This window comes from Phoca vitulina, unplaced genomic scaffold (genome assembly GCF_004348235.1).
Source record: "Phoca vitulina isolate PV1807 unplaced genomic scaffold, GSC_HSeal_1.0 scaffold79, whole genome shotgun sequence".
Taxonomy (NCBI): Eukaryota; Metazoa; Chordata; class Mammalia; order Carnivora; family Phocidae; genus Phoca; species Phoca vitulina.
In genome coordinates, this window is record NW_022589782.1 from 5,016,329 (window position 1) to 5,036,094 (window position 19,766).

Consider the following 19,766-nt stretch of genomic DNA (forward strand, 5'->3'; position numbering starts at 1 on the left):
AAGTGATGTTCATCTTTTTATGTGTCTGTTGGCCATCTGTATGTCTTCTTTGGACAAATGCATATTCAGGTCCTCTGCCCATTTATTAATAGGATTATTTGGGTTTGGTGATAGGTTTTTTATATATTTTGGATATTAATCCCTATCAGATATATCATATCCAAACATCTTTTCCAATTCTGTAGGTTGTCTTTTTGTCTTGTTGATGGTTTCCTTCACTGTGCAAGGGCTTTTTATTTTGATGTAGTCCCAATAGCTTTATTTTGCTTTTGTTTGCCTCAGGAGACACATCTAGAAAAATGCCACTAGGGCCAATGTCAGAAACTACTGCCTATGGTCTCTTCTAGAAGTTTTCTGGTTAGGTCTTCAATCCCTTTTATTTTTGTGTATGAGGTAAGATGGTCTTTAAAGATGCTCAAGTTAAAAACAAAACCCTTATTTGGTGCCTCATATTCCTTCTAATATGATCCCTTTTCCTGCTAAAATTCTATCTGCTGCCTCCACTTCCCCAACTCCCAGGTCATTACTCAGCCCGGTCCACACTGCCTTCCAGCTTCATCCCTCTCCTTTGGCTGGGGTCATCCAATGCCACTGGGCTCTTCCTATTAAAAAAGGGCCAGGTGTGTTGAGTTAAAAAGTAAAATATCACACGACCACTTGGACCTTAAAAGCAAAACCAATACAACAAAAAGCCCCACCAAATATGAGTTCCTCTATTCTAAATAATCCTGAGAGAAAAATAAAATTACATTTCTGAGAATACTTAGAAAAGTGAAATAATAGAAACATTCCCTATGAGACATGGTCAAAACTATAGCCTGAGAAAATGTATAGTGTTAAATGTTTTCACTATTAAATAAGAAAACATGGTAACTTCAACATTTGGCCCAAAAGGGTAGAAGGGAGGAGTAATGAAATACAAGGAGAGCAGGAGGAAGGCATTGACAAAAATATAAACTCATAAATTATACATAAAACAAAAATACTAAAGTTACTAAAATTGATCATTCTGAAAGCTGGTTCTTTATGTGAGAAGATAGACACCCCCAACCTAGTGTAGTCAGGATGAGAGTTATAGAACACATACCATCTCACTTGGAAGGAAAAAATCCTCACAGACAAGATTTTTTTTTTAAGTGTAGTGAAAGGATGCTATATACATCTCTAAGCTAATACATATGAAAAATTTGAAATTATTTTCTAGGAAGATATTAATAACAAAAATAGACTCAGAAAAATACAGAAAACCTGAATAATCATGGGGGAAAAACCATCAAAAAGTTGCTCTCCTAAATTTAATTTTATGAGCAAAAAACTTGAAAGACAGTACCAATAAGAATTGTTCTTACATGCTTATTTTTAAAACTCCAAGCATAAAAAAAAAAGCTCATTTAACAAAATCAGTATAACCAAGACCTGAAAACGTGACGAAGATTAAAACAAAACAAAACAAAACCCTGTTTCTCCCCTGGGAAAGGGGAGGGGGTTGCATAAAAACCACCTGAGCAGGGAGATCACTGCTGAATTCCCAGAGCCTAAACCATGCTAAGTTAATGAAATCTAAACAATACTAATTCAAAAGTTCCTTTTAGTCCACAGATTCTTTCTTCCGCTTGATCCATTCTGTGGTTGATGCTCTACTGCATTTTCATCTCATGCACTATATTTCTCAGCTCCACAATTTTTTTGATTTCCATCTCCTTGTTATAAACTTTCGTTCGTAGGTTGTTTTCCTGATTTCATGGAATTGTGTGTGTGCTTGTAGCTCCCTGAGTGTCCTTCAAATGGCTACTTTGAATGCTCAGTCAGGTCAGTCACAGACCTCTCTCTATACCTTTGGGGCTGGTTACCGGAAGATTATTGTGCTGTTGCCGTGGTGTCATGTTTCTTAGATGGTTTGTGTTTCTTGAAGTCTTGTGTTGCTATCTTTGCCCCTGAAGTCTCCACTAACAAAACCTTCCTTCGGCGTTGCTAGGGATTCTGAAGCTTTCTCAGACCACCTGAGGATACACCTGTTCAACATTTCTTGGTCCCTTTTGTGGCAGAATTCTTAAGCCCACGCACCTTCTCTCGATCCTGTGATATACCAGGCTGAGTGCTGGCAGCCTCCCTTTTGCTTTCCCAAGGTGGGTGCTAAAACTCAAGTTTGTGGTCTCTCCCTGGCCCACATGCTGTGAGGGCTCACTCCCACTGATGTTACATGGGTGAGGGGCATCAGGTGTTGTGGGGCGGCTGGTACCAATGACCTACTTTCTCTCCTTGTGCATTTGCTCTTCTTGGACATTTCATATAAATGGAATTGTGTCCATTGTATCTGTCTTTCACTTGTAATTACTTTGGGATTCATTCATGCTATAACAGGTCTTAGTATTTTGTTCCTTTGCATAGCTGAGTAGTGTTCCATTGTATGAATAAACCACATTTTATCTCTTCATCGGTTGGGATGGACAGCCGGGCTGTTTCCACTTTGGGCTATCACGAATAGTGAAAACTGGTGTCAAGGCATGGTGGACATATTTTCACTTTTCTTGGATAGATACCTAGCAGTGGAATTGTTGTGTGATATAACTAGCCAGGCTGTTTCCCTAACTGGCCATACCATTCTATCTGCCATCAGTAATGTATGAGAAGATCTGGTCTTTTCATGTCCTGGCCAACACTTAGTGGTGTGTTTAAATTTTTTTTATTGGGTTGTCTCATTGAGTTATTTATGTAACCTGGATACAAGTCATTATTTATCTGATATATTTGGCAGATATTTTTTCCTGGTGCATCATCTTTTATAATAATTTGCTTTGGCAAACATGGCTTGTGGGAAAACCACTATTAAATCATCTAACCTTCATACCACCTCTGTGACATGGGTCCTCCATGGTTCCCTTTTTGCAGAAGAGGAAACCAAGGCACAGATATTCACTTGTAGGTCGCAGAGCTAGTAAGTGGCAGAGCTGAGCCTTGACTCTAACTTGTTTGGCTCATGTCTGTGCTCTTAACTACTGCACTCTGCTACTTCTGAAGCAGAGGCTGGGCCTGCCCGGTGACATGGTGCCCAGAGCCTGGAAGAGGGTCAACAATCCTGGTGAGTTGTTCTTCATCAGTTACTTCCATGCACAACATTCTCTCAAGGCTAGGCCCGCCACGGGTTATACTGATGTTCTAGAACCTAGGAACTCATGTGGGAAGTGCCGATGAAGGCTTCCCTCAGTCTTTGTAAAATTGGGCATTGGTATCAAGGTTCTTCCTATTAGTGTTCCACTCTGTGCTCGCCACAGTGGCTCCTGGGACAGGAAGGTGGACTATTCACAGCACCTGACCTTTCCATCGTCCCCATCCCCACACTCCTCACCCATCCCTGCCCTCACACAGCAGAGTAGCCCACGCTAGAGACAGTCTAAAAACACTTGTTGTCTTGAGAGATCTCAGCGCTTACTGGTATTACAGAACAGTCCAAAGCATTATCTTCCCAGAATCAGCTATTTAAACATATTCCACAGTGGCTATCTGTTGGACCTAGTAGATGTGAAGCAGCTCTCACCAATTAAGAGTTAGTTAAAAATCCTCTTTCATGGGGCGCCTGGGTGGCTCAGACAGTTGAACGTCTGACTCCTGGTTTTGGCTCAGGTCATGATCTCAGGGTTGGGAGATCGAGTCCCACATGGAGCTCTGTGCTCAGTGCAGAGTCGGCTTGAGATTCTCTCCCTCTCCCCTTCCCCCCACTTGCACTCTCTAAATCTTCTTTTTAAAAAATCTTCTTACATTATTTTCTTAATGAAAACTGCCTTTAAAGACAATGCATGCAAAAACCAAGGGTTTTTTTTTTCCCCCTGTGAAACATGGAAGATGCAAATTTTCCATAGTTTTAATTTTAGAAAACCAAAATACTTATCCATTTAGAAAAAAAATACCAGGAGACTCAACATGTTGACAATCGTAGCTCTGGTCTACTGACACTTGCCTTGTTCCAGGTAGTCAGTGAAGCACTTTGTGGTTACCTTACCCCTCCCAAGCCTGGGGGGAAGCACAGCATCATCCCCTCTCACAGGGGATGAGGATGCTCAGGCATCATGGGAAGTGGCAGAACTGGAATTGTATTCATGCTCATTTTAAACTTTCTTCCAGAGAGAAAAGAAAAATCCAAGGACGAACAAAAGGAGAAACTTGCTATGTGGGTCACAAGTATGTATATCTTTTTCATGAATATACTGTTCCCTGCACATAAACGTGAAGAAATCCTCAAGGAGAAAATAAGGGAGGACAGGCTGCATCACGCGGCCACGGCCCACCAGAGGAAACTCGAAAACAATGAGTTGGAAGCAAGGTAACCTTACAGAACCTCTCAGCTCCTCTCCTCCATCTTTCCTTCCCATCTCTGGGGACCAAATGCTTTCATTAAAAGTATACAAATTCCTAAAGGAGGCAGCTCCTCTGAGAACCTGGAATTGCCAGAAGGATCCTGCCTGTGACCACCGGTTCTTTCAGGTGGTGAGAACATCTGGGCCCCAAAGCGCGCACAGAGAGGCGAGGCCCCGCAGCAGCTGAGCGGCCCCAGCGCTAGGCGACCGGGTTCAGATCCCAACCCCGCCCCTTGACAGGTGGGTGGCCCTGGGCAAGGACCACTCACCGTGCTTTGGTGTCCCCATCTGTAAGTGCAGATAATCCCCCATCAGGCTGTCGTGAGGATTTAGTGAGCTGATGCTGTAAAGTGTCCGGAACAGTGCCTGGCACACGGTGAGCACCCACTACCTGCCGCTCGCCCACCTTTCTAGAACCATGGTCGAGAACTGTGCAGTCACATCTGGCCAGAGTGCTAAAGCCTGCTCTTTGCAAAGCACACGTCGAGCCTGTTGGTCTGTTGAAGAAAGCATTAAACTATACTTACGGGCAAAGACCACAAGAATATTTTAAAAGGCCACTTACTAGCTGTTAAGTTGCTACAGAGGAAAATGGTTCAAAAATCACTTTAGATACATGAAAATTTTCTTCTGGACTGTCTAGACATGGCATCACTTTATATTTCAGGCAAAGTGAGGACAATTTACAGTTCTGCTTACAAAAACTACTGAAATCTAGGTATGGCCTACTAGGCATAAACATAATACAGCATAAAACTGGTTTTGAAATTGCAAAGAAAAATCAAAGGTACCTTCCTGTGTTTGCTTCCTGTGTTAGGCTGAACACCTTGAGAGAGGAAGAGGCCAGAAGACCAGACTATGATGTCGACATCACTGTGCTCAAGGAACCGGCGGATGCCCCATCCTCAAGTTTCACACTGAGCCCCCCTAAAGAGGACACGGCAGTGTCCCAATCCAGCAAGCCCGTCATAAGTAAGAAAAAGAAAAAGTAGAGGTTACTGGGTTTGGAAACGAGCCCCAAGAACAAGCAGATGTAAAAGGAGCTTACAATGGAAGCATGGTAACACATTTCCTGACCAATAAAATTGTGTCTTACTTCTTGTCATAGTGTCTTTGAAATACCACTGCCTGGGCCACTGCATTTCATGTTTCTTATGTGGCTGAATCACAGAAATGCCTGCATTTTGAAAACAGAGCTGAATAATTTAAAAAAATATATATATTGAAGGCACATGCATTTAATACCCGTGTGCTATTTTCAAAGTACAGTATTGGAGATGAAGTTTAGAATCTGATAAAACTCATCAGAAGACCGTTGGTGGTGGACAGATTTATTCAAACATTTCTTCAGGGCTCCCTCCCAGAGCCTGGACCACCTCCTGTGCCCATCACCACCCTGTATCCAAATTGTACCTGTCCTCACGTGCTGCCTTGTATCCACTCCTTCCCTGCTCCCACCAGTTCCCCAGCACCGCAAAAACTGCAGGGACAAAAGGCCAAGACGGAAAGGCTGAGGAATAGGTGTGCAGCCGGCAGTAAGTGAAACTTTAAGTCTGGGTTAGAAAATGTTATGCTAATTTGTGTTAAATTTAAGGGTAACCACCAAAAGCATGAAAATACAACCTACAGCTTCCAAACTAGTGGAAGGAAGGAAACGATCATCCAACATGAAGCTGGGGAAAGGGAAAACGACAAAGAAAAAGGCTGGAAACCGAAATCACCAAAGATGGTGGGAAAAGTGCCAATACACCTCACCATCGTGAGCAGGTTCAACTCCCCTCTTCCTCCACCCAAGCCCCCAGATAATTAGACTGAGTTCAAAATCGAAATTCACTTCACTGTTACTCTTTACAAGGGAAACCTCTTAAAACCAAAGGATGAAAGTAAAATATGAAAAAAGATGTACCAGGAAAATCTAATCGAGATAACTAGAATCGTAAGCAATATTAGAAAGAGCAGAATTTAGAGGCGCCAGGGTGACTCAGGTCATGGTCTCAGGGCCGTGAGATCAAGCCCGCTGTCAGAATCTGTGCTCAGTGTGGAGCCTGCTTGGGATTCTCTCTCTCCTCCTGCCCCTCCACCCCTTGCCTGTTCATTCCCTCTAAAAAAAATAAAGAACAATATAAAGCAAACAACTGAACAGGGATAAACCCAGAAATACTGATAAAAGGACCAACCCCCTCAAAAGATGCATTATTCATAAACGTCTTACATCTTGGCCTTGCAAAAGCTGGCAGAATTATAGGGAGGAAACAGATCAAAAAGACAAACATTTAGTAAGGATAAGCAAGGAAACTGAAAAGTTTGAACACGCAGAAACAGGACTGCAATAGAGAATAAACACTGACTGCATTTTAGGTTGAAAAGTACAACTTCAAAGGATACATCTGAGACCATGATCTAATTGTGCTGCAATTAATAAGTCAGCAATGAATACATGATACAGAATGCCTTCTATTGCCAGAAAGAGACACCGTCTCAGGTAACTCATGGGTGAAGAGTGATTCATGATTTCATAATGGAAAGAGTAAATTACATAAGACATGAGAACGGCAACAAAAATTCCAGCCAGGCTACATCTCAGCTGTGAGGACACAAGCAGCTGTGGCCACTTGAGGGTTCTACACGACAAATGAAGAATGCTTGCCGTTTAGACCACACTGGGGCACTTCCATTCAGTCCTTTGTATTATACGTGGTCTAAAAATCACATTCGTACTCAAGAGAAAAACCAAGTCTAGCAATTACTTTGGCCAAATGCTCTGGGTTCGCTACCACAGATCTAGTGACCAGGGAAGGGACCCAAACTCCAAGAAGCTCTTGCTGCTAGAATATCCCCAAGGACGAGCCAGGGGCCCTGAGCGGAGTGGTCCACAAGCAAGCAACAGGTGAGAGACTCAAAGCCAAACCAGAATTTTAAAAACCTTAACAATTTATTTGTCTTATTTTCCAATAAAATATTCACATAATGTCAAAAGAATGGAATGAAAGAGATGTAGCCGACTACCTTTAATTATTTCCACATAAATATTTAAAATCTAAAAACCCCAGCGGATCATCAGACTGAGTAGAAATTTGATTCTTCAAAGCAAGTATTGCTTTACTATTGTCATTAATTCAGTCAATAATATGACCGAGAACCTGCAGCGGTAAACAAAATGCCTGCTGAGTTGTTTTTTAAAAGATGTTTCGGCGAGCCATTATGGGTCAATCCAAGAAGAATATGTTATTGAACTGCGTTGCACAAAGTTTCTTTACCTCTTCTGCAAAAAAAAAAAAAAAAAAAGGCAGAAAACAGGGGAGTGAGAAACTGAGGTTTTCACTTAAAAGGTTATAGGATATACGTTAGTACTTTAAACTCTTCTGGAATAGAGTTGGGAATAAATGTCTGCATTTACTGACCTTTAAGCTCCGAGGCCTAGGTCAGAAATGTTCATCAATCAAGAGAAAGGACAACAAAAGCTTTGAGTGCCCCGAGACCTCAGTGCTGTGCCACACAGTGCTCCTCGGGGCCGGGGGAGGCGCAAGCGCCTGACACACCCACGGGCTGGGGGACTGGAGTGCAACTTCTAAACGCTGACAATCGGGTACAACCCTCCAGGAACCCTGGCTGCCACCTGGGCCGCGGTTCAAGTGCTCGGCAGGGGCGGCACCACCATGACTCCATCCCCCTGTGCTGGCTGCATTCACTGCTGTTTCTAACGCACACGACTCTTGCTACAAGTACTAGTAAGAGAAAAATGTACTGTGTCCTAGCAGATTTGTGCAAAAAACAAAACCACACACCTAACTTTTCTCCTACGTAGAGCACTGCCCCAACTGTCCCGCTCAAGCGGAGCAGCAAGAGAGCCCGAGGCGGTGAAGGGGACACCACCCTCTCCTCCAGCACAAGCAGCTGTCAGGATCAGCCGAGGCGATCGCTGGAACCACAGTGCGCTCGGGACCAGACAACTGGAAGGCGGGCGGGAGGTCCCGCGCCACTGGTCTGCTCAGCCACGGACAGGGGGCTGTAACCTGTGCAGTGAACCTGACAGCTCTGCCTCGGGATGTCTCTTTATCACCGGGAATAAAAGTGGACATTTTTATACACGGTGAATAAAGCCATGGGATTTTTTTTTTCCTTTTAGCATTATAGAAAATTTTCCTTCAGCCACTCCAGGTCTCCTGTAACACAGGGAAGTTTTTCATGTACTTTTTCAAGGCACTGTGCTATAGAAGAACACAGAATGGATCAAACCATGGTTTCCTTTAAGCAACAGGCATCTGCTCAACATCCCCACAGTCGTGACTCACTCTCTAGCAGGTTTCCCGGCACACTGAATGGACAGCACTCAAGTTCTGCTCAAGTACCAAAGCCTATTTACCATTGACTTCAATCAGGTTTGCGTTTTTTTGATTCAGAATAACATACAGCTCCCGCTGGTCAGACTTCTTCCCGACAACCCAGTAATCGCTCATCGCCTTCACAATGACTTCTTCGTCCTCATCCACTCTGCAAGACATGAGTTCCAAAATGCAACAGTTTGTTATAGGGTTAGCTACAGCGTGAAAGACACACACATTCTAAGACCAGAAACTGGAAACCAGTCACGTGAAAAGTGTGGGGAGTCACGTGCAAGTGACCAGCGACTTCGGGGCCTCCTGATCTCCTTGGAAGGGTGGCCCTCTGAGGCGGCTCGGGGCCACTCCTTTGAAGAGGATTCCTTCAATGCCTCTTCTCTCCTTAGAAAGGGGACACCTAAGTTGAGCAGTTGTTAGAATTACCTAGTAAAATCACTGTTGATGTCACCCAGAATCTTCATTAAATCCGGATGCACGGATGTAAGTGACACACTAGGTGTTTTCCTCATGTGAATTGTACTTTTCTCAGCTAAATTCATATGGTTGAAGTAGATAAACTTAAACTGGGGTTCTTTTTCAGACCTGTGAAAACATGTCATTAAAATGGTAACATTCTCAAAGAATAATTATCCAAACAATAGCACTACATTGTTAAAACCTTAAATCCATGTGGCTAAGGCCTTGTATTTTCGATGGCTGGGCCTTCAAATCAAGAATCTCAGTTAAGATGTAATAGGCTCTTTGTTCACTAGTAACTTACTTGATAACCGTGAAGTAATCAATATGATGGAATTTTCCAGATAGATGAAGTTTATCTTTTTTTGAAAAACCAGTATTATAACCATTTTTGTGATGATTTTCTCCATAATAGTGCTTTAGAAATGGCAATCACTTGACTAGTCTCCGCGTTTTGAATTTTTTAAAAAAATGCAAACTACACACAGGCCACCTGTCTTCTAGCAGAGGCGTCAGCAAACAATTAGAGGCCCTGGGGCCAAACGTGGCCTTTTTCCTAAACAACGCTTTAGGGTACACAGCCGCACCCGGACGCTCACGTGCCGTCTGTGGCCACTTCCACGCTTCAGCGACAGCTGAGTATTTGTGACCTACAGAGCCCACAAAATCTGAAATGCGTATGATGTGGCCCTTTGCAGAAGCTGTTTGCTGACCCGTTCTAGGGGAGTAACGGCTCCCTTATCCCACGGTGCTGGGGAACGAATGCGCTCCCTGTAGGTCATCCCCCACAGAACTGAAGCTTACTCCCGTAACAAAGCTTTCACCACCCTAGAGGGAGACCGTTCTAAGGCGTATTAGGCTTTTCTGCTGAAGCGTAATGAATATTTTAATTGGAATACATCTTTTACTATTTGAAACGACTGGCCAAGGCTACCACACTGCCTCCCAGGTCCGAGTCTGGGCTCCTGAGGGAGCCCCTCCGACAGCGAGGACACAGCTCCCGGGGCCTCCCGCCCTCCCTGCTCACTGCACCCTTACTTCAGGTACACTCGGGTGTGGTGACAGTCTGAGCAGCCCTGCCACTGGGGGGCTCAGAAGCCTTCTCTGCTTACTTCCGGGTTAGCAGCCATGTTCTGGTGGGCTGAGGGTGCCGGAAATCCGACCTCTGGAAAAGTGGGTTACTACTGTAATACTTTACATCTAGGCAAAGAAAGAACGTGGATGGCTTAGTGTCCAGGAAAATGAAAAGAGAATTCGTAACAAAACCAGAATATGTTTTTAAGTAGGCCCCTAAAACTAAGAAAAGCAAGTATAACTACGAGAAACACTGGGAGGATGGAACACTTCAAAAACGTGTGGAAAGAGTTGGGAATTTTGCTGTCCAGGCAGACAAACTTCTACCCAGCCGCAATCAGGCTTCCAGTCCTGGCTGTTCCGTTTCACCCCAAAACATTCTCTGTGGCCTCCCTCTTTCCCTCACTTAGAATGTGTAAAATACTCTTCTAAGAAGATCTAAATTATTTCTTTTGTACCCACGATGGAAATTTACATGAGCAAACGCTATGCAGCAGTTACAACAGGGACCAACGTGGCCTCTTTCTACTCCGCCTTCCACAAGGATAACATAAAAACAGGAATAGAAAAATTGCTACTTGCTTTTTCACTATTAACTTGTCCTCTTAATAAAAGAAAAACGAGAGACCAGCTCACAATAAAAACAGCAAGGATAACATTCATCCTACAGGCTTTTAGTTCTATCGAAAGTAACATCTAACGAACGCTGTGCTAGTTTTCAAGGAGTAGCCGCCACATTCACCTGGTATCTTTTCCAAAGAGCGAAAACAGACTCCTTTTATACACCAAAGTGTTTTTTTCCTAAACAAAGAAATGCAAATTTCTTGCCTTCTTAAAAAAAGAACATGCTAAATACAGTTACCTACGTCAATATAAGATACACTGAACACAGGGAAATGCAGAATTCCTCTTGACAATCTGTTGCAAAGTTTGGTTTAAAAATATCATAGCACAGTAACGATATCCTCAAAGAACATGGAAAGGTGGGGCCTGTCTTAAGTGGTTGTTTTTTAGAGAGGATTTTCTGTTCTCTGTCAACCCTTTCTTCACATCCCTTTGACTCTTTCTTCTACAACTGGCTGAAAACCCAAGGATCTGTGATTGGCAGAGTCACAGGGAGGTCTCCCATGAGTAAACAGCTTCAGTTTTACTGAGCTGCCAGAGACTTCAGTGTTTAAGGACCAGGTATGTGAAAACCCATCCAAACTTCAAGAGCATGCCAGGAAAGGCTCTGAACCGGTGGAGGAAATCAGCAGATGTTTAGCGGGTGCTTGACTGCTTGTGGAGTTTCCCTGTGGACGTCAATGGCTGGCTGGGAGCACCGAGACCATCTGGTGGTTTTCCTTGTTCTGGGCCTCGTTCCAGACGGCTCAGGTTGCCAGACACGTGGTTTCTAGGTGAGGATGGCTATTCCTCACTTAACAAACCGAACTAAAAAATAAGATTCTGAATTGACCGATGTGTAGATTGTAAAAAAGGAAAACTGCTCTTAATTTAGGAGTTACACAGTACAGCTCTGTTCCTTTGCATGTCTAGGGTAATCAGGACGTGGGGCACAGCTGAGCCCTTGGAATATGCACGTGAACTCTGCCCTGGAAGGAAGGCTTCCCCGCTCCTGCTCCCCCTGCACCCCCTCTGGATGCCAGCAGGGCCAACCCATCCCTTCTCGCTTCCCTCCTGCCTGGCATCCCGTCCTGAGTCTCACTGTCAGCAACCTGCTGTCAGTGGGTGTGCTCCTCACTAGGAATCCTAGCGCTGTCAACCTCCCAAGGAACTGGGCTGGTTTACAAATGTATTCAAAATGACTGATAAAAAAGGATGATAAGAATTGCTCACAGGAAAGAGTCTCCTTTTCCAGTAACTTTGTACCTCCTCCTCCTCCTCCTCACACCTTTCCAAATTTTAGCACTCAAAGTGGCTAGTGAGTAGGAATATGTGAAAGAAACAGAAACAAATGTCTCGAATTCAGAAAATGATCAATTTGGGGGAAAAAGTCTTAAATTAGGGCCCTTCCTCTAGCCCTTAAAAATTCCAGGTGAATTAGACTGAGACACAAGATAAAACCATACAAGTACCACAGACGATAATGGCATTTTAAAAATGATATTGGGATAGATGGCTGCAAGTAGGCCAGTGAAGAGAGAAATCTAAAGGAAATGCCCAATGAAATGGACTACATACGAATCCCAGACATGTTATCAAAAATAGTAAAACCAAACTCAAAAAAATACGTGGTATGACTGAAAAGCACGGATGTAAAAGCAAAGATATAAAGCACTGGAGTGGGAAGAGCCAATGGACACGGACAGGCGGTTCGTGGGAGACAGAAATGCCAACCTCCGTGTCACCTAGTGGGCGTCTGACACAGCACAGTGCATGAGTGCTGGTGGCCCCTGTGGGAGGTGACCCACTGTCACTGCGCATTCCCTCTGCCCCAGAACTCCATGCCAGGGATATCTACGAACAGGATGAGTACACGTATGCACCAGATGGTTTAATACAGAGCTGTTTTAATGCTAGCAGCCAGAACCAGACCACCCATCAAATGCAACAAGGATTCAACAAACAGAGCTCATCTATCCAATTAAGTACCATGAAACCCTGAAAGAGAAGAGGCAGATCCATATTTATTGGTTTAAAATGATGTTCATGCCATATATTTTTTTAAAAGCTACAGATTTACAACATGACATGGTTTAAAAAGCCCATCCGTAAAGAACACTGTGTATATGTCACTGTTTTCCTATGTGTACAAGTCTAAAAACATACAAGCTAAATGAGAGAAGATTTCCAATATTTGTATTTCTGAATTTAAAAATTAAGGACATAGGGGATGCCTGGCTGGCTCGGTCGGTTAAGCATCTGCCTTTGGCTCAGGTCATGATCTCAGGGTCCTGGGATCGAGCCCCATGTCGGGCTCCCCGCTCAGCGGAAAGTCTGCTTCTTTCTCTCCCCCCTGCTCCTGCTCTCTCTCTCTCTCAAAAAAATGTTTTAAAAAAATAGAAATTAAAATTAAGGACATAAATTACTCTCTAAAAATTTTTTTTAAATACTTAAACTAAGTCCTTGAGTAGAAAAAAATCAAGGTGTCACACAAGTAATAGAAACCAAATACCAAACAACCTACTTCATGCCATTCTTTAAAGGGGTGACCTCAATTTTCTAAGGAACATTAAAAGAACTGCAGCTTGGGGGCGCCTGGGTGGCTCAGTTGGTTAAGCGACTGCCTTCGGCTCAGGTCATGATCCTGGAGTCCCTGGATCGAGTCCCGCATCGGGCTCCCTGCTCGGCGGGGAGTCTGCTTCTCCCTCTGACCCTCCCCCCCTCTCATGTGCTCTCTCTCATTCTCTCTCTCTCAAATAAATAAATAAAATCTTTATAAAAAAAAAAAAAAAAAAAGAACTGCAGCTTGGGGCGCCTGGGTGGCTCAGTTGGTTAAGCGGCTGCCTTCGGCTCAGGTCATGATCCCAGGCTCCTGGGATCGAGCCCCGCGTCGGGCTCCCTGCTCAGCAGGAAGCCTGGTTCTCCCTCTCTCACTCCCCCTGCTTGTGTTCCTGCTCTCGCTATCTCTGTCTCTGTCAAATAAATAAATAAAATCTTTAAAAAAATAAATAAATAAAAGAACTGCAGCTTAAGAGTATGGATTCAACACGAAACCTCTCGCCCTGAGCCAGCGCTATGGCTGCTCTCCCCCGAGGACTGAGCCTGACAGAACAGCGGGGCACCTGGCGCTGACCTCTGGGGTCAGGACGGGGACAGCTGGCTGCCTCGTCAGCACCCCTCACCCTTCGGCAATGCCGGGAGGAGCTGGGATGAGTCTTGGAGGTCCTAGGACTAGCGTGTAAAATGGTTTGATCTGGGTCAGGATTTCCAGAAGAAAAGCACATTATCTTTTGTACTGAATTCAGGCGTTTTCCTCTAGTCAGCTGATACTTAACAGCCTGGCAAGCGAGAGCCCCTTACAACATATAAAATCTCAGATGCGTCGAGAGCAACTCTAAGGTCAGCTTTTTTTTTTTTTTAAGATTTTATTTATATATTTGACAGAGAAAGACAGCGAGAGAGGGAACACAGGCAGGGGGAGGGGCCGAGGGAGAAGCAGACTCTTAGCGACTGAGCCACCCAGGCGCCCCCTAAGGTCAACTTTCAAAGACAAAAACAACTATGCCTCTAGGGTCTCTGTTCTGCCCTAAGTTTAGTGTGTTCGACCATCGAGTTTTCCAGGTGCGCGTCTCCCAGGGGCCACTGATACTACACAGCAGTTCTGTTAACAGTCAAAACCTGTCCCCTGCGATAGACGGAGCTGTGCTAGACCATACACAGCAAAGGGTTAACTGTAGAATCTAAGTGGGGGGCTGTGTGTGTGTTCACGGCGTCATTTTTTCCACCTTCCTGTGTTTGGAAATTTCCATAATAAAATATTGGAGAGAAAACTGCTTTCTAATGAAATTAGACTGTTAATGTCCATGGCCCTCTCCTTTCTTCAAAGGGAAAAAATCTCAGAGCCCTTCCTCTAGCCCTTGAAAATTCCAGGTGAATTAAAGATTGAAACATGGGAAGATAAAACCATAAAAGTACCAGAGATAAAAATAACCTATTTTTATATCAGGGTAGAAAGCCGCAAGTATGACACCGAAGGTAGAAATCTAAAGGAAGTGACTAATAAGATGGACTATATAAATCCCAAACTTGTATGTTATAAAAACCGATAAAACCAAAGTTAAAAATGAAAAATAGGTGACATGACCTCCGTACAATCCCAAGGAAAGTTGACTTTTGCAGAATAGAAGGTCCCTGACAAGCAAGACTTGGTTCAGATACTCACTGGTGAGTTAATTAAAATCCGTCACATCTACGGAAAGCACAGGCAGAACAGTTAACATGTCCAGCAATCTCCCGGGAGGGGAGGGGGGGTTTGGGGAAACGCAGGGAACTACACCTTCTCTCTCTCCACTCAGCAGTTTATAACTTGCATGATACCCAACAGATCTGACTCACTTATGTTTCCTTCAGAAAAATCTGACAGTTTCATGGTGAAAAAATTAAACCTCAAGAGACAAACCATAAGACATGCTGAACTCTAGGAAACAAACTGAGGGTTGCTGGAGGGGAGGTGGGGGGGGATGGGGTAGCTGGGGGATGGGCATTAAGGAGGGCACTTGATGGAATGAGCACTGGGTGTTACATGCAACTGATGAATCACTAAATTCCACCTCTGAAACTAATAATACACTGTATGTTAATTAAATTGAATTGGAAAAAATTAAACCTCAAGAGGGAAAGCGGTCAGGCACGTTCATTTCTTGGCCTTATCTTTTCTAATGCGAGGTAAGCTGTTGACAGTAACAATCCACACGCAGATACAGAACCTACACGTACTATCACCTTGACCCTGTGTGTGACCTCTCTACGGGCTGGTGCTTCTGGAAGACCATAAAGGCACAGCATGGGATCACTACAAACACAGGTTATACATAAATTCATACACGTTAGTAACTTCTCAAACATACAGGAAGTCCATATAAAGAGGGCTTTTGTTTCTCAAAGTACTTCCCACATGCTCGCTTAATCTTTATAACATGACTACATTGAGAAGAGAGTAGAAAGAGGTTCAATGACTTCCCAGTGTTCTTAGAACCAAAATGAGTTTAACCTGAGTCTCCTGATACACTACTCGAGCTAGAGTCCTTCAAGGCACCAGATTCTAGCCCAAGGCCCTAAAGGCCAACATCATAGCTAACTTTCCCCCCTACATGTATGCACAAGAGGCAAAGTACTTTCTGTCTACACGAGGCCCAAGCCCTGCTGATTACCACTGCCGGTGTGAATTTTTCAGTCTGGGCTGGTGGTCACGTGGGATGTGAGGTGGTGCCCACGAGGTCCAGCCCACAGGCACGGCTGGCACACGCCACCCCATTCGTTTACGCCACAGTCAGGGGAGAGCTGAGGGAAGGTATTCACAGAAGACCCAGCCCCCACCGTCATCATGGAGCAGCAAAGCTCAGGGAACAGGTCCCCAGGGAGCTTTTCAGACAGGCCTGAACTGCACGTTTGTTCTCTGGATTCAGAGAAAACACAAATGATATTACCATCCATATTCTTAAGTAAAAACTACCCTTCTTCTTCCCAAACCAGTTAAATGCCAGAAAGTAAACACGAAGCAAAGTACAAACCCAGACATTCTTTTGTTGATGTTAAACTGCTCACAAATGTCAGATGCCAGCACTGTGAGCTGGGGCCCAACAACGCTGTCCAGTCTTCGGCAAAAATCCAACGTGGGCTGTACGGAGGCTGACGAGTAATTTAAAAAATACCAGTAAGTTTTAGAATTCTTTGTGTCGAAAAGGTCAATATTCATCTAATGGTCTTAATTATAGCATTCCAATGAAAACTTTACTGATCAGGAAAATAAAACAATTAAATGACTGGCTCTCCCTCCCCTCCCAAAGAGAAGAGAAACAGAAGAGTCGAAGTTATATTTAAGGTGTAAAAGAGTCGAAGACCTATCTCATTGTGCATATCAATTTAAGCACACCCCGTGGGCTGGTAAATTGGCTGGCTACCCCCAGTAGACCGAAGAAGGTCAAATACTTAACGCACAGCACACAGCATTCAGGGCCCAGCTGCTCTCTGGTCTCTTACAAACACGACCCCATTTAACCCCCTAAACCCCCTTTGATAAAGGTACTCTTATTATCACTTAACAGGCAGGGAGGCACAGAAAGGTGCCCAGGGCCCACCGCTAGGAAGCAGGTAGGCCAGGACGTCAAAAATACGAGGAAGAGCTAGTCCCTGGCAGGGATCACAGAGGGGAGCCGTGCTTCACAGAGCGTCTATGACAACATGTTTACTGTTTAGGGATAGAACACAGCAAGGTGTAAAGAGAAAAGGCTTATCTGCTCGGGCTGAAGTCAGATCCAGGTGTGTACCTACCATCAATCATAAAGCACACAGCTGCACTCATGGCCTGGAAAGAGAAAACAAACCAAAGATTACAAAACAGCACAAAAAAGAAATTCGATGACCCAATGCAGTGGCCTTGTTTGAATCTTGACTTGAATCACTTGGTCAAGATATTTTTTAGTCAACTGGAGAAATCTGGATACGGACTGGAGAGCAGAGAACATTAAGGAAAGTGTTTACTTTGCCAGGTGTGCTAATAACATGGTGGTTAGGTGGAAACAGATGCCCTTATTAGAGATGCAAACTGAAGCATTTACGAGTGAAATGACATGATCTAACATGTACTAGCAAAAAAAAAAGTACAGGGAAAACAGATGAAAGATCAGCATGTTAATTAAATTAAGCTGTGTGCTGGGCGCCTGGGGATTCATTCTTCTAGTCTCTATTTTTGTGTATGTTTGAAAATTTCCATGAACGCAGTTAAAAAGCCCCCAGCAGATTAATGTCCCCTTGTCTCCCCTTTCATGATAGTGAATGTTGCCGTTGGGACACTGGCTACAGCAACCAAGACCATAAATCCAACAACCAGACACGTTTAAATTTATCACTGTATATGGTATACACCGCACAGTGGTGAAACCGTCACACAGAACACACGGCCTCGGGACGGAAAGCCACAGAGCTCCTCCTGAGGCCCGTTCCTGCAGGCGGCCACTTTTCACGGTCGTAGATACCACGGCTCTAGCGCCGCGGCCTTCAGATGTCACACTGAATCCCTCCTCACGTCACGACAGGAATGAGCCCTCAGCAGCTTCCCTCTTCCTCCCCGTTTAGAGCCGCTCCAGCTTCCCCACGGGTCGCCCTACAGCCCCGATGGCCCAGTTCTCACGCCACAGTCTCAGGCACCAGCTCCTGGATTGCTGCTTCTCCCACGAGCACACTTACCCCACCCCCCGTCTCTGCACCTCTCCCCACACCCTCCTCTCAACCTCCGGCAGCTGTACCTCTCTTCCCACACAGTCATACCTAAGCACACCTGCACTATTTTGTAAGTGAATCGTAATGATCACCTGCTTATAAACAGGCTGCAACACTCGTGGCTCACAGGCGAGTTCCATCCAGTATGTGTTTCTTTCTGTGTAATTTTGACTTGGATGCCAGCTAGTTTCCTACAAACATTCCAACTTCCAGCCTCTCCTGAGATACCAGCACAGCTGAGACCACCAGCTCTGCTTTCCGAGGCGCTGCCTCGTGGAGGTGAGTGGCCCCTGGCCTCCTTCCGACTCGAGCGACGCCGTGTTTGACAGCACGACTCCATACTGAAGCCCCATGCGCTTATGTCTACCATCTGCGGGGTTCCTGCAGGCATCTGCATGCGTGACCCCTGACAGGTTGGTTTTTTTTAAATGTGCCTTTCAAGTCCTTGTTTAAAAACTTGAAGAATTTCCAATACGTAGAAAAGCACACAGAATGGCATGACGAACCCTGCAGGCCATCACTTCCCCAGTGACTGTCAGCTGACACACAGTCCTACCCTTCGCCCCTCCCCTACCTACATGCTCATCTCAGATGCCACAGTTACTCCAGACACAGATCAGTTAGGTATCCACGGAGGACCAGGACTAGGGAGCCCGTTCAAAATGGCAGCATGAGGAGCTCCACGGATTCTCCTCAGTCTAAACACCATAATTGAAGAAAATTATAAAAAACAATACTTTAAATTTCCAGAGGGAAACTGGCCAAAGGGCAGACAGCAAATGGAGGAATGTTTAAGAACACCCACTACATCTGAGTATTAACAGCATCAGTCTTTATAACTTCAGAGCCGTCAACACATACAGTATTAAAAAGAAGGAAGATCTCAAATCAAGAACTTAAATTTCCATCCTCAGACCTTAGAAAAAAAGAGTAAACTAAACCTAAAGAGAAGGAAGAATACAATGAAGATCAGAGCTGAAATATATGAAATAGAGAACAGAACATCAATACGAAAAAAATAATACCGGAAGTTGGTTCCCTGAAAAGATGAGCAAAATTGAAAAACCTTTAGCTAGACTGCCTAGACCAAGTCAAAAAGAGAAGAGACATAAACCATTAAAATGAGGGATTAAAGAGGAGACACCATTACTGATTTATGGGGGGGAAAAAGATTTTAAGGCTGTAACACTATGAAAAATTACATACGAACATACTGAATAACAAGCAGAACAAATTCCCAGTAAGACACAAACAACTGAAACTGACTAGAGAAGAAATAGACAATAAGACCTAGAACAAGGACCGAGACTCTTTCATAATGAGAAGGTTTCCAACAAAGAAAAGCCCAGATGTAGATGGCTCACTGTGACCAATTATTCAAAGAATTAACAGCAATCCTTCACAAACTCTTCCAAAAAACAGGAGATGAGGAAACACTTCCCAACTTAGCCTGCAGCCAGTAGAAGCCTGATACCAAAACCAGACCACGACTTCAGGAGGAGAGAAAAACCACAGGCCAGCACCCCCTGTGCCCCGAGCCCACGGGGCATCAGCAGAGCTCTGGAGAGCTGGGGCCTAAGGCCAGGGCCAACACCCAGTAAAACTCTGGAAATCAAGGCTCGAGAGAGCCTCCCCGGATAACAAGTCTCCGCACACGTCACAC

The 19,766-nt window shown here is 44.4% G+C and overlaps 2 protein-coding genes across 2 annotated transcripts in view; one reads left to right on the plus strand and one right to left on the minus strand.

Moving 5' to 3' along the window:
- RSPH10B (radial spoke head 10 homolog B) overlaps positions 1-6,403 on the plus strand; it is a 52,840-nt gene extending 46,437 nt beyond the window's left edge. Inside the window, exons 19-20 of the mRNA XM_032394085.1 lie at positions 4,120-4,318; positions 5,170-6,403. Of these exons, the coding sequence (XP_032249976.1) occupies positions 4,120-4,318; positions 5,170-5,344 (374 nt within the window). The 3' untranslated portion in view covers positions 5,345-6,403. The remainder of the gene's footprint in view (positions 1-4,119; positions 4,319-5,169) is intronic.
- Positions 6,404-6,405: 2 nt separating this feature from the next.
- CCZ1 (CCZ1 homolog, vacuolar protein trafficking and biogenesis associated) overlaps positions 6,406-19,766 on the minus strand; it is a 31,592-nt gene continuing 18,231 nt past the window's right edge. The window contains exons 11-15 of the mRNA XM_032394086.1: positions 17,156-17,189; positions 16,396-16,513; positions 9,116-9,274; positions 8,716-8,843; positions 6,406-7,614 (exon numbers count right to left, since the gene is read on the minus strand). Coding sequence (XP_032249977.1) covers positions 7,559-7,614; positions 8,716-8,843; positions 9,116-9,274; positions 16,396-16,513; positions 17,156-17,189 — 495 coding nt within the window. The 3' untranslated portion in view covers positions 6,406-7,558. The remainder of the gene's footprint in view (positions 7,615-8,715; positions 8,844-9,115; positions 9,275-16,395; positions 16,514-17,155; positions 17,190-19,766) is intronic.